Source organism: Crocuta crocuta, unplaced genomic scaffold (genome assembly GCF_008692635.1).
Source record: "Crocuta crocuta isolate KB4526 unplaced genomic scaffold, BGI_CrCroc_1.0 scaffold130, whole genome shotgun sequence".
In the NCBI taxonomy this organism is placed as follows: domain Eukaryota; kingdom Metazoa; phylum Chordata; class Mammalia; order Carnivora; family Hyaenidae; genus Crocuta; species Crocuta crocuta.
Window position 1 is genome coordinate 6835935 of NW_027527920.1, and position 17320 is coordinate 6853254.

Sequence of the window (17320 nt, forward strand, 5' to 3'; positions counted from 1 at the left end):
AGGGAAGTTCAGGGGAGGGACTGCTGTAAAACGTTTCCTTGGCCAGGTAGGGCTGTGAGGGGATGTTAAGACTCCCCTGTCCAGTTTGGCAGAGTATATAAAACACAGACGGATTAAATTCTAGCTCAGCTGCCTAGGAATGCTGGGCACACTACTTACCCTTTCTAAGCATTGGTTTCTTCATCACTAAAATGGAGAATAGAATCGCCTGGGCATAGAGTTTTGAAGAGTATTAAATGAAAGAATATATATAAAGCACCTGGTGCCATATCTGGCACATGGTAGGTATTCAACAAACAGTCCACATGTGTGAATCTGCCACATGGCTCGCTCTGACTCGGGCGAGCCAGCAGAGATTCCACGCCCTGCCCTCCACACTTGTGCTCCTTCAGTCAGTGCCTCCAGATTTAACATGATGTAGTATCCTCTGTGCTTTCATCTATTGTTTCAGATCTCTTGATCTTGTCTCTTCCAACTCTTTAAAGGCAAGATGTATGTATGCTCTTTCCTATATTCCCCCAAGCCTCGGTACCAAGTACACAGAAGCCATTCAATACATGCTTGTGGGTTGACCGAAGGGAGATTTGGAAAATGGAGCGATTTGGGAAGTAGAAAATCTTATACAACAGCCTGTGGGAGAAATCTTCCCCGTGGAGAAGGCGTGTCCTCTGACCTGGCTCGGTGCTGAGCCCAGAGCAGGCACTCCATATATGTGAATATTTAAGTTGTCCCTATTTCATTTGAAATCCAGCTGCCACATAAACCTCAGAATAAATTAACTGAGGGGACAGTAAATAGCTTCTATTCAGATGCTGAATGATCAAATCATTTATCCCAAATCTTGTGTTTTCAAGAAGGAACTAGTGTCTTATTAAACTAATGGTACCTCTCAGTTCCTCTGATTCTGAAGGAATCATTGTATCTTTTTTTTTTTTTTTTTGGCGGTGCTTTTATTTATCTTTTCTTGAGAGAAATGCTAAAAGGCAAAAAGAAGCCAGTTACACTGGAAAGAGCTGTATGAAACCAATCTAAATTAACCTCATTGTGGCTTTTGGATGTGTTCTTTATTTGGTTTCAAAAACCATTCTAGTATTTTAGAAGTATTTTTTTTTAAAAAGACAAAAGAAACAATGAAAATAAAGATTCCATAGCTGAAAAAAACTAAATTTTTCTTGGGAAGAAATTTCTAGGTTACAAATGACAACCCATCGTATTGCTAATCTCACCTTTCCTGTGCATTTCTGGCAAAAGAATATGTATCACTAACATCTGATATTAGTATGGCTTGCTTGTGAATCTGCAAATGCTAAAAATTAATTGACAGGTAATTTTGGAAAGCAATTAATATGAAGACAAAGATGGCTTTGGTTGCTAGTCAATAGTCAATAAAAGTCACTCTCTTGCTTAACTCCTCTAGGAATTGAAAATACTAGCCATTGGTGTCTCCACCTGATACCCTGACTTCACAACCAATATCTGAATGACAGGTCTTACCAACCTGAGCAGATTCTCTTTGTTTCCCCTGAAGAAGCAAAAACTCAACACATTTTGCTAGGAATTAATGGAATAAAAAATATATATAATCATTTGTTCTTACATAAAATTACTAATCTCCTAGTTTCTTCATTTTTTAAACAAAATTCACAAGCAGGTACTTTTTCTACCTTCTAAATACTGTTTCTAAACTTTCATTGCTCCTCTTGAAGAGGTTTTAAGATCGGATCACTATAACATGATGAGAGTGTACCAAGAAAAAAAAAAAGGCATTTGGTTCAGAGTCTCTCAGAAATGTTCTATTAGCGAAATTTTCCATTGCAGGTAGACACAGACTGAATTATTGAGTTATTTAAAATAGAAACCGAATAGTTTCAAGTCTCTCGAATAATGAGACTGTTTTGTAAAGAAATTCTTTGGTGATGGTTTAGTGCTATATATAGAAGGGTATATAAAAAGCTAAAGAAAAAAATTAACGCAAATAAATTAGAGCAAAGTCTGCCCTCTGCCGTACTTCGGTGGTCTCCATCCAGTCAGGATTTTTACTTGAAATAGCTCAGCACTAACAAATCAATCTCAAGTCATTAAAATATTTTTTTTGTAATACTGAAAAACAATATTAGTGCCTACATAATAGATTAAAGCAATTACACTATTATTATTTTAGGACACTGTAAATTTCTAGTACTGATGTATCTCTGTTACCAAATGGCATTTATAAAATAATAATGATGCTGAAATATATATGAATCATGTAAAGTATGCCATTCCAGGGAGCCAGCTAAGTTGGTCATTGATAATTTAAAATTCTTCCTTGTTCTGCTTAAATAAGGGCCGGAGCAATTATATTTTAACAAAAAAAAAGAAGTTCTTATTTGGTAACTAATAAAAACCTAGTTTTTGTTTGCCCTAAATTTTTGGCCAGTGCCTCTGAAACCGATTCAGTATTAGTGCTTAGCCTTGGCAACCTGGATTCTTTAAGCCTTACCTAAACCCTAGCCTTGAACATCATTGACCAAAACCATGCACTCTTGGATTCTTCTTTCCTGGCCCAGGTTGGTGTCTGATTTAGAACTGATCACGCCAGTATCAGAACTTGGCTTTTACAAAAATGTGTCTACAACTTGAGGTTTATATTTCTAAAAATTCCCTCCACGAGGCATCTCCTATTTTCTAATCACTAGATGATATATATTTAAATAAAAGCTTCTTTTAGAAATCTATCTTCTCATCCCTCTTAGTCTTATAATGAAAATAATGCTTTTCATGTCTGATACCATTTTCCACGTATTCCCCAGATAATAGAATAGACAATATTGATACAAATATAAAATGTTGGCTTCGTTCACTGCCAGATTCAGAAAATGAAGAAGATTTGAGGCTATAGGAGAGAAATCCTTAGAATTGAGAAAATCTACCCAAATAAATTAATTAAAAAATGTCATTTTTAATTCAAGTTGATTCCACTATAAATCTGTACTTTAAAGGAAAACATGTAATTGGCCCGCAAAGTAGAGTAGAAGTCCATGCTTTTATCTTGTGAGGGGGGAGCAAAAAAAGAAACATTTGTATCAACATCCTCTGATAAACATTCCAAAGAGTCATTTGTGTGAAAGTATTTACTGTACCTAAGATGTCACACAACCTCCCCAGCTGCATGTTCTGCTGCGTGTTGAAGTCGGCAATATTTTGTCGCACAGGCTGGGAGTATCCTATAGGAAACCAGGGTGTCAAAACACAGAAAGAGGAAGTCAGGATGGCAAAATGGCACACTGAGCTTTCCACGTGTCATGGTCCACATTTCCAGGAAAGAATTTTCTCGTAAGCATCTTATAGAAACAATCTAACTCCTAAGAATGAGGTCCTTGCTTCTCAGGGAATTAAGCATTACAGTCTGCGAGAGACGAGTTCATATTTTTCAACATTAGCAAAATCACCGGGAATCAAGATCAGGAAAACATGAGGAAAATTTCTGGCGTTTAACATGAAGGTTCAAAACAACATTGAAGAAGATTATGCTCAGAGTTTAAATAAATTAAAAAAAAATCTATGTTGGCTCTTTCAACTTCTGCTTTCTGGGGGGACATTTTGAAGATGTGTCCCCAGAATCATTCTAAACTGACACACAGATTTCAGAGACACCCCCTTGCTGTCAGGAATATGTGTTTAAGTAATTCTGAATATTAAAGAAACATGCTTCTACTCACCCCATCAAAAGAATTTGAGCCTTTAAAGGGCAATAAAGGTTAGTGCAGTTACTTTTATGTACTAATNTAAATGTTTAAGAAACATTTCTTTAAAATGTTTAAGAAACATGCTTCTACTCACCCCATCAAAAGAATTTGAGCCTTTAAAGGGCAATAAAGGTTAGTGCAGTCACTTTTATGTACTAATAAAAGTCCTGCAGTTTGCCTTCACGTCCACTGGAAACAGAGCAGAAGGAAATTGCGTGTGGATTACTATTGTCCAAAAATCTCTCACAAAAGACAAAACGGCAGCAACGCTTTCTGATGGCATTTCAGGGGTTAAAAAAATAAGTGGCTCAAAACATGAACTTAAAAGGCGTGCGTATGCACAAGCAGGTATAATTGCTTATATGAAATTCAGCAACTGTAGGTGCAACTTTTTTTTTTTAAGTAAAATTGCTTTTCACATTTTGAAGAGATGCTTCAATGCCTCCTTGTGGTTAGTGAGACCAAACACATGTTTCAAGTGAAGCCACTATAGATAAAGTGATTTTAAATATTGCATCTTTGAGATGTGACACAGATTTCCTTTTCAGCATAAGGAACACTATAGCAATTCCGGCAACAGGGCTTCAGATCAAATGCACTCTGATAATTGGCTCTTTGCTTTGATGTCAGTGTTTAAACACTAGACAATGTCTGGAAATTAAATGAATTTAGAATTCATCTTAAAGTCTCCCGTTTACTTTATGCAGATGAACTTAAGAACTAAAGAGGCAGAAGGACATATGGCTTAGGTGACTTATTTTTGAAAAAATTATAAGTTTCTGAAGGAGTTTGGGGAACCATTGCACATATGAAAGTTAACATAGACTGCTGCAAACAATGCCATCTTGATGTGTGATTATTGTACCTCTTAGGAGTTTGCATATTGTATAATTCTATCTATATTCAGAGAACTGTTTAGGAAGATGTATTGTGAGTAACTTGTATATCAAAACTATCAGAAGGCAGGAAAAATGCCTAAAGAATGAAGTATGATTAAGAAGAGTGCCTGAGAGCATTCCATGAATGCATTTCCTTTCAAAAGTAAAGATAAAAGGCAGTGTGAGATGTCTCATTAAGATGATGTCCAACTTAAAATATAAAGGATGTCTGATCACTTTGTTGCCGTGTGTGCAGCATGTGAGTGAGTAAGTCTGTATTCCATGCAAGGGCTGGAGGTCAGTTTTCCAACAAATGGCTTGGTACCTCTGTTACCATTAATCAGGATGCATACAGGATGTCAATTCAGAATTATGATGGAACCAGTTATCAATACACCCGTTTCAAAGAACTGAAAGCAATCTCAGAACATTGTACTAGAGGATCCTATAAAGTTACAGATACGAAGACATTTTGTAAACTGTAAAGTGCTATGTAAACATAAGGTATTTTGATGTTATGGGGTATAGACGCACTTCCAAAGTCTATAACAACAGCCACCAACAAATCCTGTGACAAGCAAGAGACCATTCTACAGGGACGAGATACAATGTAATGAACTTTGTCATCCCCAGAGCAGAAGTTGGGAGTCCATTTTTTAAAGTCAGATTTATTCTTATGTTTTTTAAAAAAAAAATTTATGTTTATTTATTTTTGAGGGAGAAAGAGAGAGATGGAGCTTGAGCAGGGGAGAGGCAGAGAGAGAGAGAGACACACACACACAATCTGAAGCAGGCTGTCAGCACAGAGCCCAACGTGGGGCTCGAACTTAAGAACTGCCAGATCATGGCCTGAGCCAAAGTCAGACGCTTAACCAACTGAGCCACCCAAGTGCCCCTATTCTTATGTCTGCAAGGGTTGACACCTAGGTGAAAAACTGCCATCTATGCTGATAATGCATATATTAAATACAATAGTGACTTAACCAGGGGCTATCAGCAAGGATGCTGTGGCCTTGGGGAGCTCAGCAGACCTGCTCTGTGGCGATGAAACATCACACTTGAGAATATAATCTTCAGAGACATAGTGCTTCAAAGATCAGATAGAAACACTGGGGGAGATGTGAGACACTATCTACTTCAACCCTGTCATATTACAGATAAGGAAATTCAGGGTAAGTGTCATGTCTCTTGTCTAAGATCACATACACCTGCAAATTATTATACAGTTTGCATAGGATATATTTAGCTCTTGCAGAAATGTGGTTACTTAAGAGAGAAGGTAAGACTTTTCAGGTGTGAGCAGAGATCACCAGAAGGGATAAAGTCTTTGCCTCTTTTCTCACTTTTATTCCTAACTGTTGCTGCAGGCAGAAAATGGCCCTCCAGAGATGTCCATGTCCTCATCCATGGAACCTGCGAATATGTTAGGTTACATGGCAAAGGGGAAATAAAGTTGCAAATGGAATTAAGGTTGCTAACCGGCTGACTTTGAAATAAGGGGATTGTCCTGGATTATTTGGTTAGATTCAGTGTAATCACAAAAGTCCTTAGAAGTGGAAGAGGGAGGCAGGAGAGAAGAGAGTTAGAGAAGGTGTGACCATAGAATAAAGGCACAGAGAGATACTTGTTGCTGGTTTTAAGGATGGAGGAAGGGGGCCAAGAGCTCTCTTCATTCACTCCTTTGTGGGCAGCTTCTAGAAGCTGGAAAGGGGAAGGAAAAGATTCTCCCCTAGAGCCTCTAGAACGGAGTACAGCCTGCTGACACCTTGATTTTAGCCCCTCTCGGACTTCTGAACAAAGAATTATTACTGTAAGGGAATATATTTATATTGTTGAAGCCACTAAGCTTGTGGGAACTTGTTAGAGGATGATATTCCCTCTAACAAGTTGCCTTGTTAGAATACGTTGCCTTCCTTCCTTTTCCTCCTTTCAATTTTTATAAAATGGGTTCTCTGATCTGGAGAATTTGGGGGAGATCAGAGAATGGGGAGTGGGACCTCTAGCTTTTTCTGGGTCCTCATCAACATAGGAGGCAACAGCACTGGCATAACGGGGCACTCTCTCTCCCTTTTCACTTTAGAGAGGGATCTAGCCTCCTTCCTTATGGCCATGCTCTTTGATTGAGCGTTGCATCATTTTACAAAATGTTATTGCCTCTGCTTCACATCAGAGGATACCTGAGAGATGCCTCTTTGAAGTTACCCAACTACTTTTGGTCTTTTATTGAACCACGGATGCTCATCAGTGGTTACTGGCCATCATACCTCCACGTTCACCCCTCCGTTCATCTCCTCGTTCTTCCCTAAACCCACTCCTGCACAAACTCCTATCAGGTGATGCTAATGGCCTCTTTGCACCTGGTATATTAGCTCTGCTGGCGTTGGCATTTCTTTCACAGAACCCACAGAAACCTACAAAGCAAAGCTGGGCTCAGTGACGGTGCCTCCTTGGGACTGTGTGCCTCTGTGACAGGCCTCTACTGTCGCATGAGAGCACATACTCTTGAACAGCCTGCTTATCACCCTGTAGTTGGCTCTATTTCCTTTTGTCTCCAAATTGTATTCCTTACAGGGTGCCTAAGGCAGAGAAGGGGTTAACCATGGACCTTTAGTTACCAAGTTGTCATTTATCTGATCACCCTGGCCTGAGATGGTAGTCAGCCATGCCTCAGTAGTAGTCAATTTGATGGACTGGAGCAGTAGACCTCAACCTTTTCCCCATTTTGAAATAGGTGCTGTGTGATGTTCACAAGCATCACACACTGCTGTGGGCATACACCAGGTGACAACAGCAAGAGCAGTAACTCCATCCCTTTCTCTTCCATTCAAGAAAGCATACTTGGATGCAAGCTGAGCAAAAGTGACATTGTTAGAGAGTGGATATTAATTACTCCTATTCATAAAGAAAAGTTAACAGCCAGCTTTGGTAGTCTAATTGTAAAAATTTCAGGGAACATGTGACATATGTCACAACTGATTGCCCATTAGCATATTGCAGTCATCCAGAGAAATGTGATCTAGACATTATGGTTATACCCAGATTTTAATTACTTGTACAAGTGTGAGAGCACAAGCTACTGAGATAAGAGATTAAGATACAGCAAGAGAGAGCCTATCTGGTGATTTTTGTATGTATGTAGTACATCCAGGGCCAGATTGACGAAAATAAAACTGAGCATTGTCTTGGGGGGACTGCTCAGGGGAATTAGGGAATTTTGTGATGGGGATGTAAAAAACACGGAGGTGCTTAAATATTTGTTGAATGTTGAAAACGTTCTCAAACTAACCTGGCCAGATGGATTCTTTGTGGTTCTAGAAGTCTTCTGTTTTAAAGAGTGAAGACTTTCTCTTGTTTGAACTTTTTATCAATGGCTTTATCAGTGGTTGGCCCAACGTTACATGCAGCTAAGGCCGGTGATACTCGAAGACTGGTCTAGAGACTGTGAAAGGTCCTGAGACCCTTTCAGGGAGTCTGGAAGGTCAAAACTATTTTCAAATAATACTAAGATGATAGTTACCTTTTTCATTTTTTCAGTCTTGCCCTCTCACAAAATACAAAAACAAATGTATTGATACAGTTTCAAATTCCACATTGTAACTCACATAAAAATTACTATTCACTGTTGAGTTTTGGTATAAAATCAAAGGAGAACATACACAATTATCTGAAAAGGCTATAAAATATATGAAAAAGTCTTCCCTTTTCCAAATACTTATCTGTGTGGGGCCAGATTTTCATCATATGCTTCAATCAAAACAACATATTGCAGCAGATTGAATACAGAAATAGATACAAGAATCCAACTACGTTCTATTAAGAGATTTGCAAACTTCTTAACCAATGCAACTCTTCTCACTACATTTTTTTTGTTTGTTTGGGAAAATCAAGCTTTTGTTTAACAAAAATATGCTATTTAGGTCACATTGGTGATGGGCTTCTTATTGTTATTTTAAAGTAAATTAAATATTTTTCAAGCTTCTCAGTCTTGGTCTCTAGTGTGGTATTGATGGCTATAACCTATGTAACCAGTGCGTTTTAGGGTTCTCAATAGTTGTTTACAAGTGTAAGTTTGAGAGCTGCTGAACAAACATTTTAATATTTTTTATGAGAACGAAGACAATGACAAAGAGTATAGTTTTATCTTAGTATATGCAAGAGTCTTTCCAGAGCATATCCTAATAGTACTCCACTTCACGAAAAGCTCACGAGCTAGTGTTACTGACTGACACCCAGTTCAATGCTGTTTCTGTACTTCATGGCACAACATCAGAGAGCTCAAGGCCAACAGTGTGACTTAATATTACAGGGTCATGGGGCCAACTCTGGTCTAACCAATGAATGAGTGTTGATTTGGATTTGTTGGATGAATACAATGTGTTTTCATTTTAATTCAGGCTGTAAAGTAATTTTGAAAGTTGAAGTGTACTTTGTTCCTGATCTCAAACGATGCGTGTGTTTTGGGGAACTGCTATCTGTAAGATCTTGGCAGATCTTGTAGTCTCAAGCACCTAGTGCAGCAATACCATAGCTAAACTGTGGATTCCATAACTACCTGCCAAAATACACGTTGAAGACCATGAAGATTTGATTGAAAGTCCTAATTTCCTGGCCCTGAGGTGGAAGAAGCAGAACCTAGCAAGTCTTTGAGGTGTCCACTCAAAAAAACAAGAAACTAGAATGATGCCAGTTTGCTTGGAGGCATAGTAAAAATGTGATTTCAGCTATAAAACTCTTAGCTGTGGTTGTCTACCCTGCCCCTGTTCACAAAAGGAAGTGACCCCTAGTTCTTGTCTTTCGAGAGAAGGGAGTGGATGGAGTTAGGGAGCTACGGTCTCGTGACAATTTGGAGTAGGATCAGTTGTATACAAAAGTTAAGTTCTATCTTTTAGGCTTCTGTGACAGTACAGAGCAGTAGAAAGATGTTTTTTCACGAGACTCACAAAAACAGAATCCACAACTTTGTGGAAGGGGAGTATCTCAGAGACCATTAATTGTGTTCGCTCCAAGGATACATTGCTGAAGTGATGCACAGAGGGGAAAAGTGAGGCTGAACTATATAGATTCCTTTGAGCCATTAAATCAATTGGCAATGAAATAAAAGATTACATAGAGAAAAGAGAAAATCTCACCTCAGTAATTCCCTGTTTTTCTTTTAAAGAAGGAGGAGAAGTGAGAGAGGAAGATCATCACTGGGGTTTACTTGGCTGGAAGTGCCTTATACCTGCTCATGGCATCAGAGCCGCATACGTGGCACATCTCATTTAACGTCAATATATTTTAAAATGCCACTGAGTTTAAGTGCAGCACCAAATGCTACATTGTAATAAAGGAGCACAGGGGTTAAATTAAAAGTGGAGGAAATAACTTGGCCAAAGAAACTGGAAGCAGAATTAGTTTGTAGGTTTTATTTAGACCCCTGATTTTTCTAGAGGAATTAGGATTCTTTGTTGCAGTGCCTTCTTATTTGACAGATAGATTTTGCTTAAAATAGACCCTAGTATTCTATTCTTGCTATAAACCATTGTAGATTATTTTGTTATATTATTGTATCATTGTATTTCATTAATAAAAATGATAAAAATATCTAATATCCAATTAAGAGATTAGCCTATATACTGTGGAAAGAATGAAGTGTTTGTTTTTTTTATCATCTTAGGAAATTACAAGGCTGATCAGTTTCTTTGGACAATTAACCAACAGCATCCCACCTCTCCTGTTTGTTAAAAATAGCTAAATTTTTTGTGACATCTAGGAATACTACTCAAAGTACGGAACAGTCAATTAAGTTTTATTATTTATTTATATATTTAAAATTATTTATTTATTTATTAGTTGCAAGAGAGAGAGATAGAAAGAGAGTGAATCCAAGCTGGAGAGGGGCAGAGGGGGAGGGAGAGAGAGAATCTTAAGCACGCTCCATGCCCAACTCGGGGCTTCATCTCACCACTGTCAGATCATGATCTGAGCTGAAATCAAGAGTTGGACGCTTAACTGACTGAGCCACCCAGGCGCCCCTATTTATTTACTTATTTTTAAAGATTTTATTTTTAAGTAACCTCTACACCCAATGTGGGGCTCGAACTCATAAGCCCGAGATCAAGAGTTGCTTGTTCTTCCTACTGAGCCTGCCAAGCGCCCCTCAATCAAGTTTCATAGCTCCTCCTTTCAAAGGCATTACTCTGCAATGTGTAATTATCTTCATGTTCATATTATCAAGCAACAGACTTGAAGATACATGATAAATATTTTGTGGTCCAAAACATTACTGAAAGGCCGACCTTCATGTGATCATTCGTTTGGAGAATGCAATTATTCTTGTGGGTGCAAAACTCATAATCAACCAAATGCTTATAACTCCAATATACTGTATAGTTATTGTATAGTTACTGTATACAGTATATAGATATATACTGTATATAGATACTGTATATAGATACTGTATAGTTATCAGATACTAATCTTTCATTTTTAGGGTTCAAACAAGTTAGCGTAGCCCCAAATGGCTAACAACATGGTGTAATTATTTCTAGGGCTAACACTACACCAGAATTGATTGCAAATTTCCTATGGAAAGAGCAAAAGAGGTAAGTTTGTAACTTGTACTAAATGCCTACCTGAATCTTACATGCCTACCAACTGATTTTGACTAGTGATTCCCTCCCAACCCTGAACACAGAATTACTATATTGAATAGATTTGGTGGAGGGGCATGTGTCTAGAGAAAAATGATGTTTACTTTCATTTGCTTTTTTCATGAAATGTATAGTAAGCCCTTGCTGCAGGAGACAAAGTAGCCATGTTGTGACTACCTAAAATCTTCAGGTATTCACAGAAAAAGTGGGGCTCACAAAAAAGGTACACCATAATCATTTTCTAAAGAAAGGTATGGTTTGAAAATTACATTTGTGGAATGAGTACAAGGTGACAAGTTAACGTTATTTAAACTTAGTTTAATAGCTGCAGGTTATTTTATAAAACCTAAAGCATTGAGGGGTGCCTGGGTGGCTCAGTCGGTTAAGCATCTGACTTCGGCTCAGGTCATGATCTCACAGTTTGTGGGTTTGAGCCCTACATCGGGCTCTGTGCTGACAGTGAACTCATAGCCTGGAGCCCGTTTAGGATTCTGTGTCTCCCTCTCTCCCTCTGATCCTCCCCAGCTCATGCTGTCTCTCTCTCTCAGAAATAAATAAAACATTTAAAAAATTTTAAAAAACCCTAAAGCATTGAATGTAGAAACAAATATTATTTGATCAGAGCCCAAGTATTCTCCTCAGGTGATAATGTGTAATTGGGCTTTTTTAAATGCTTAGTTGAAAACAATATATGTGGTTGTTCATATCTCTTGGAAGATGCATGATCAGCAATTTTTTTTTTAAAATGGATTTTTGGAGGGGTGCTTGAGTGGCTCAGTCAGTTAAGCGTCCGACTTTGGCTCAGGTCATGATCTCACAGTTCGTGGGTTTGAGCCCCACGTCAGGCTCTGTGCTGACAGCTCAGAGCCTGGAGCCTGTCTTTGGATTCTGTGTCTCCCTCTCTCTCTGACCCTCCCCTGCTCATGCCGTCTCTCTGTCTGTCTCTCAAAAATAAATATGGAAAAAAAAAAAAAGGATTATTGGAGTGCCTGGGTGGCTCAGCCGGTTAAGCTTCAGATTCTTGATTTCAGCTCAGGTCATGATCTCATGGTTCATGGCTTTGGGCCCCACATTGGGCTCTATGCTGACAGTGTGGAGCCTGTTTAGGATTCTCTCACTCCCTCTCTCTCTGCTTCTCCCCTGCTTGCAGTCTCTCTCTCAAAAATAAATAAATAAACTTTATTTTACTTTTTAACATTTTATTTGTTTTTGAGACACAGAGAGACAGAGCATGAGTCGGGGAGGGGCAGAGAGCGGGGAAACACAGAATCCCACGCAGGCTTCAGGATCTGAGCTGTCAGAGCCTGATGTGGGGTCCAAACTCACCAAATGCAAGATCATGACCTGAGTCGAAGTCAGATGCTTAACTGACTTAGCCACCGAGGAGCCCCAGTAAATAAACTTTAAAATGGGTTATTATGGGGTGCCTGGGTGACTCGGTGGGTTAGGCATTCAACTTCGGCTCAGGTCATGATCTTGCAGTCTGTGATTTCAAGCCCCATGTCTGGCTCTGTACTGACAGCTCAGGGCCCAGGGTCTGCTTCGGATTCTGTGTCTCTCTCTATCCCTCCCCCACATATGCCTCTGTCTCTTTCTCAAAAGTAAATAAACCTTGGGGCGCCTGGGTGGCTTAGTTAAGTGTCCGACTTTCACTTAGGTCATGATCTTGCGGTTCATGGGTTCGAGCCCTGCATCGGGCTCTGTGCTGACTGCCAGCTCAGAGCCTGGAGCCTGCTTCAGATTCTGTGTCTCCCTCTCTCTCTGACCCTCCCCTGCTCATGCTGTCTCTCTCTCTCTCTCTCCTAGAAATAAATAAAACATTAAAAAAAAAAGTAAATAAACCTTAAAAAATTTTTAAATGGGTTATTATGTTGGTGCACCTGGGTGGCTCAGTTGGTTAAGTATCCAACTTCAGCTCAGGTCATGATCTCAAGGCTCGTGAGCTTGAGCCCCACTTAAACAGTCTCTGTGCTGACAGATCAGAGCCTGGAGCCTGCTTCAGATTCTGTGTGTGTCTCTCTATCCACCTCCTCTCTCTTCCTCTCTCTCAAAAATAAATAAAAACATTTAAAAAAAATTTTAATGGGTTATTATGTTGTTAACAAACAGAAACTACTATAATAGGAAAGACTTTCAGATTTATTATGTATTTAAACTGAGAATATGTCTTCTAGAAGAAAAGTAGTTATATTATCTGATTTAAAATAATGTAATTCAAGTTTTTGAGCAGGTCTATATCCAGCAAACCCTTTTGGAGTGTGAAAATATTTTCATTTAAAATTATTTTTTATTACCCAGGTTGGATTATTGCTCATTATTTTCGAAATTTTACTTCTTTGGACCAAGGTTCTTTTCTATCGGCCTTCTTGGCAGGGCTGATTGCATTGGGGTTTTGAAGGGTCAGAGGTGGAGGGAAGGAGTTTGTGGAAATCGTGACTGTAATACCTTCATGCTATCAACATTGCAAAGGAGGGGGCTTGTTCTATTTCTAGGGGCTTTTTTAAAGCTCATTTATTTATTTTGAGGGAGAGAGAGAGAGAGCACGTGTTTGAGCTGGGAGGGCGCAGAGAGAGGGAGACAGAGAATCCTCAGCAGGCTGTGTGTTGACGGCACAGATGCCAATGTGGGGCTCCATCACACAGACTATGAGATCAGGACCTGAGTAGAAATCAGGACTCAGATGCTCAACCAGCTGAGCCATCCAGGTGCCCCTATTTCTGGTGTTGAATAAAACAGAAAACACAGAACATGATTTCCCATGTAATATCAGGTCACATCCACAATTCGTTGCAGAAGCAAAAGGCTCTTGTACCTTATTCCAAGGGCTCAAGTCTGTTAATTGTGTCTGCAATTAGCCTCTCTGGTTGTAATCAATTACAAGTGCAATTTCTGAGTGTGAACTAATTTTGTGTGCAAAACTAGTCCCACCAAAACAAAGCCTAACTTGGAATGAAATTCAGATCTGTCTTACCTCACTTACATCCTGAGGAGGAACTAATTTCTTCTGCAAACAATAAAAAGAACAAANAAAGACTCTGTGCAACTGAAGTACCTTCCTAACTTTTCAGAAAGTACTTAGATGTAAATACTCTAGATTCTAACTAATTTAAACGATAATTATATTTATATAATAATTTTAATTTTTTTTGCTTTTTGTATTACTGTTCAAATGTGTTAACTGTTCATTACTGTGCATAGGTACACAAACACATATACACACACAAAAGCACAAATAAATCACAATCTAGAATTCTATCACAATAGATTACTTAATGCATTACTGTACTTAAAAGGTCTTAACAAAGAGCCAGTATGTAAGGTGCAGATTTGATGAGTTTTGCTGTTTGTCAAAACAACCAAGTCCGCTTGGGACATTTGGCCTCACCAAGGAAATCTGTAACACACTAGGTAGATTAAAAAGCAAAACAAAACAAAACAAATAAGGAAGCAGACCGCCCCACACCTTTTGACAGCAGCTCATGTTTTAAAGGAACTTCCCGTGCAGATTTCTGAGATTCCCAATGTCATTTTGGCATACCTATTTTACCACTGTGTTGCAGACAACAGCTTTTAAGTTCCCCAATTCATAAATGTAATTAAATAATTACATTAGTGCTAATTAACATGAAACTGCAGATTATTTAAGCGCAAAAAACACTATTCAACTTCTTAATTATTCTTGTTCACACAGCATTTCCTTTTGCTCAGGCGCCCTAGGTGCAAATAAAGCATCCCATCTGCTCGTAATTAGAACTAAATAATTTCAGAGAATGTAGCTTATCATTTTGACTGCACATTTGATTAAAAACAGTGTACAAGCAATATCCTGGCTTATTGGCGTAACAGCAACAACACACGCAAGCCTGTGTTCCTCTATCATTAAAGAAGATCGAAAACATTATCTGTTATTTCAGGGGGAAAAAATACAACTTTTTAGTTCATTTCATACAGATGAAAGCGAATTACAGCAAATCACCTCTCCACTGAATAGCAGCCCCCACATAATGACTTTATTTGCTTAATCCCCAAATTAAACGCCGTTTCGAGCGAGGGCCCTGTGTTATTACTCTCATCATGTCGAGAACATTTTCCTGCCGAGACCAATTTGAATAAAACAAGGGGCCTTCCTTGAACTCAATCAAGGAGCCATAATGTGGTGGGTAATAGAGGTTGCTGATAGATTTGCAGGCAAAAGTGTTATACCTAATGATGGGATATGGATAATAGTCCTCCTGGAGGTCCTGATGCGATTCCAGTTGGCTGCCAGATGCTAAAAATCAAGAAGAGCATTGATCAGTGACAGGAAGCTGTAGTGGATTCATCTAGTCAAACTTCAGCTGTTTTTCCACTGTACAGTTAAGCCAGGCATAAATTATATTAATTGATTTAATTACATACTTAAAACATCTTCCCCAATTAATTTAATTAGGTGGCTACATGATGCTACTGGCAGGGGAAGATTAGAGGCAGCTCACTTAATTAACAGAATATGAATGAAAAAAAGAGAAAGCAAACATAAATGAAATTGTGAGCACTAATTAAAAGGCTGTCTGCAAACTTAAATACTTTCTGACAAAGTGGTGACAGCAATGTAGACAAGAGAGGATTTTTTTTTTCTAGCAAATTAAAGTGCCAGAAGGTATATATAGGGAGAAAAGGTAGTGCAGTTAAAACATTGATTTTCTGACAGAACTACCATAGTCAAAGGGAAGGGACTTTTTTTCCATAGAAAAAATTGCAATAGATTTTACAGGTGCAAAAGCCAGATTCCTGATTAGGGCTAAAATATGATGCACAAACACATGTAGGGTTTGTGCATCGTACACGGGGAAGAGCGGAAGGCGAGAAAGGCTGAGGGGGGAGGGTAGCTGGAGAGAGAAAGGGAAGATGAAGAGACGACTTACTGCAATCGCTCAAGCAAGAAATGTTTAGAAAAAGAGGTCTGCCTTAACAGCTGGCAGCCTTGTGTACCTTGGCGCGAATACGGAAATTCTCCAGGTGTCTTTCACGTGATTCCTTCAGGATTTTCTTCACCCGGTTCTTATGGCAATGTAAGAGCCACGCAATGGCAATCACACCTGAAGCCCACTTCTGCTGGCGATAGATGAGGAAAATTTGTCTCGCTTTGAAGCATTTCCATGTGGCTTGGATCTTGACGGCAGCCTCTTCCCTTCCATCTTGGCCCTTGTACCTTTGTCCTGGAAGATTTAACATCATTTGGATGGGAACTGGGTTCTTTAACAGTGAGAGAAAGTCATATCTGGTAAGTTTATTCTTCAGCTCGAACTCCGGAAGGAAGGCTACCAAATTGTTTCCTTTTATTTTAACTTCTGGTATTGCATAGTCCCTGAGAAACTTCTTGATGTGTTCCAAGAGAGAAAAAATACTTCCCCAGGATAAATTAAAATGTTCCTTGAATGCTAAGAAATCCGAGGCTGTCTTGTCTATGACACCATTATAAATAAAGAAGTCATATTCCCATGGTGATTGCCCAGCTCGAGAAGGTGTTAAGACTTTCGTGGTCTGTGGAAGGAAAGTGTCACCAGAGATGAGATGTAATTGTGACCTTTTCAAATGAGTGGTCAAGACAACACTATCACATCATCATTCATCACTCAATGCTAGGAAGATACAGATCCTAGTTTTGACTTACATACATGTCATAACAGAAAACTCTGACCAAGATTTTTCATGAAACATCAATAGAAGAATATCTTAGAGGCCACTCAAAACTATTAAATTTTGGGGACGCCTGGGTGGCTCAGTCAGTTAAGTGCCCAACTTTAGCTCAGGTCATGATCTTGTAGTTTGTGGGTTCGAGTCCCACGTCAGGCTCTGTGCTGACAGCTCGGAGCCTGGAGTCTGCTTCAGATTCTGTGTCTCCCTCTTTCTCTGCCCCTCCCCTGTTCATGCTGTCTCTCTGTCTCCCAGAAAATAATAAACATTAAACAATTTTTTTAAGCTATTAAATTTTTTGTACAAGTGTTATAAAGGAAACTGATCATATGAAAGTTATGCATTTAGTTTGCTTTGATATGGTCAGCTGACCCTATAGTCTCTGCAATTTATGTTTTGTACACAT

The 17320-nt window shown here is 38.9% G+C and overlaps 1 protein-coding gene across 6 annotated transcripts in view; it reads right to left on the reverse strand.

The window, feature by feature from the left end:
- Positions 1-17320, reverse strand: part of IQCH (IQ motif containing H) — a 210240-nt gene that overhangs the window by 85820 nt on the left and 107100 nt on the right. For all 6 annotated transcript variants that reach the window (XM_077746671.1, XM_077746665.1, XM_077746657.1 and 3 more), the window contains exons 10-12: positions 16210-16761; positions 15442-15508; positions 3123-3206 (exon numbers count right to left, since the gene is read on the reverse strand). In XM_077746671.1, the coding sequence (XP_077602797.1) occupies positions 3123-3206; positions 15442-15508; positions 16210-16761 (703 nt within the window). The remainder of the gene's footprint in view (positions 1-3122; positions 3207-15441; positions 15509-16209; positions 16762-17320) is intronic.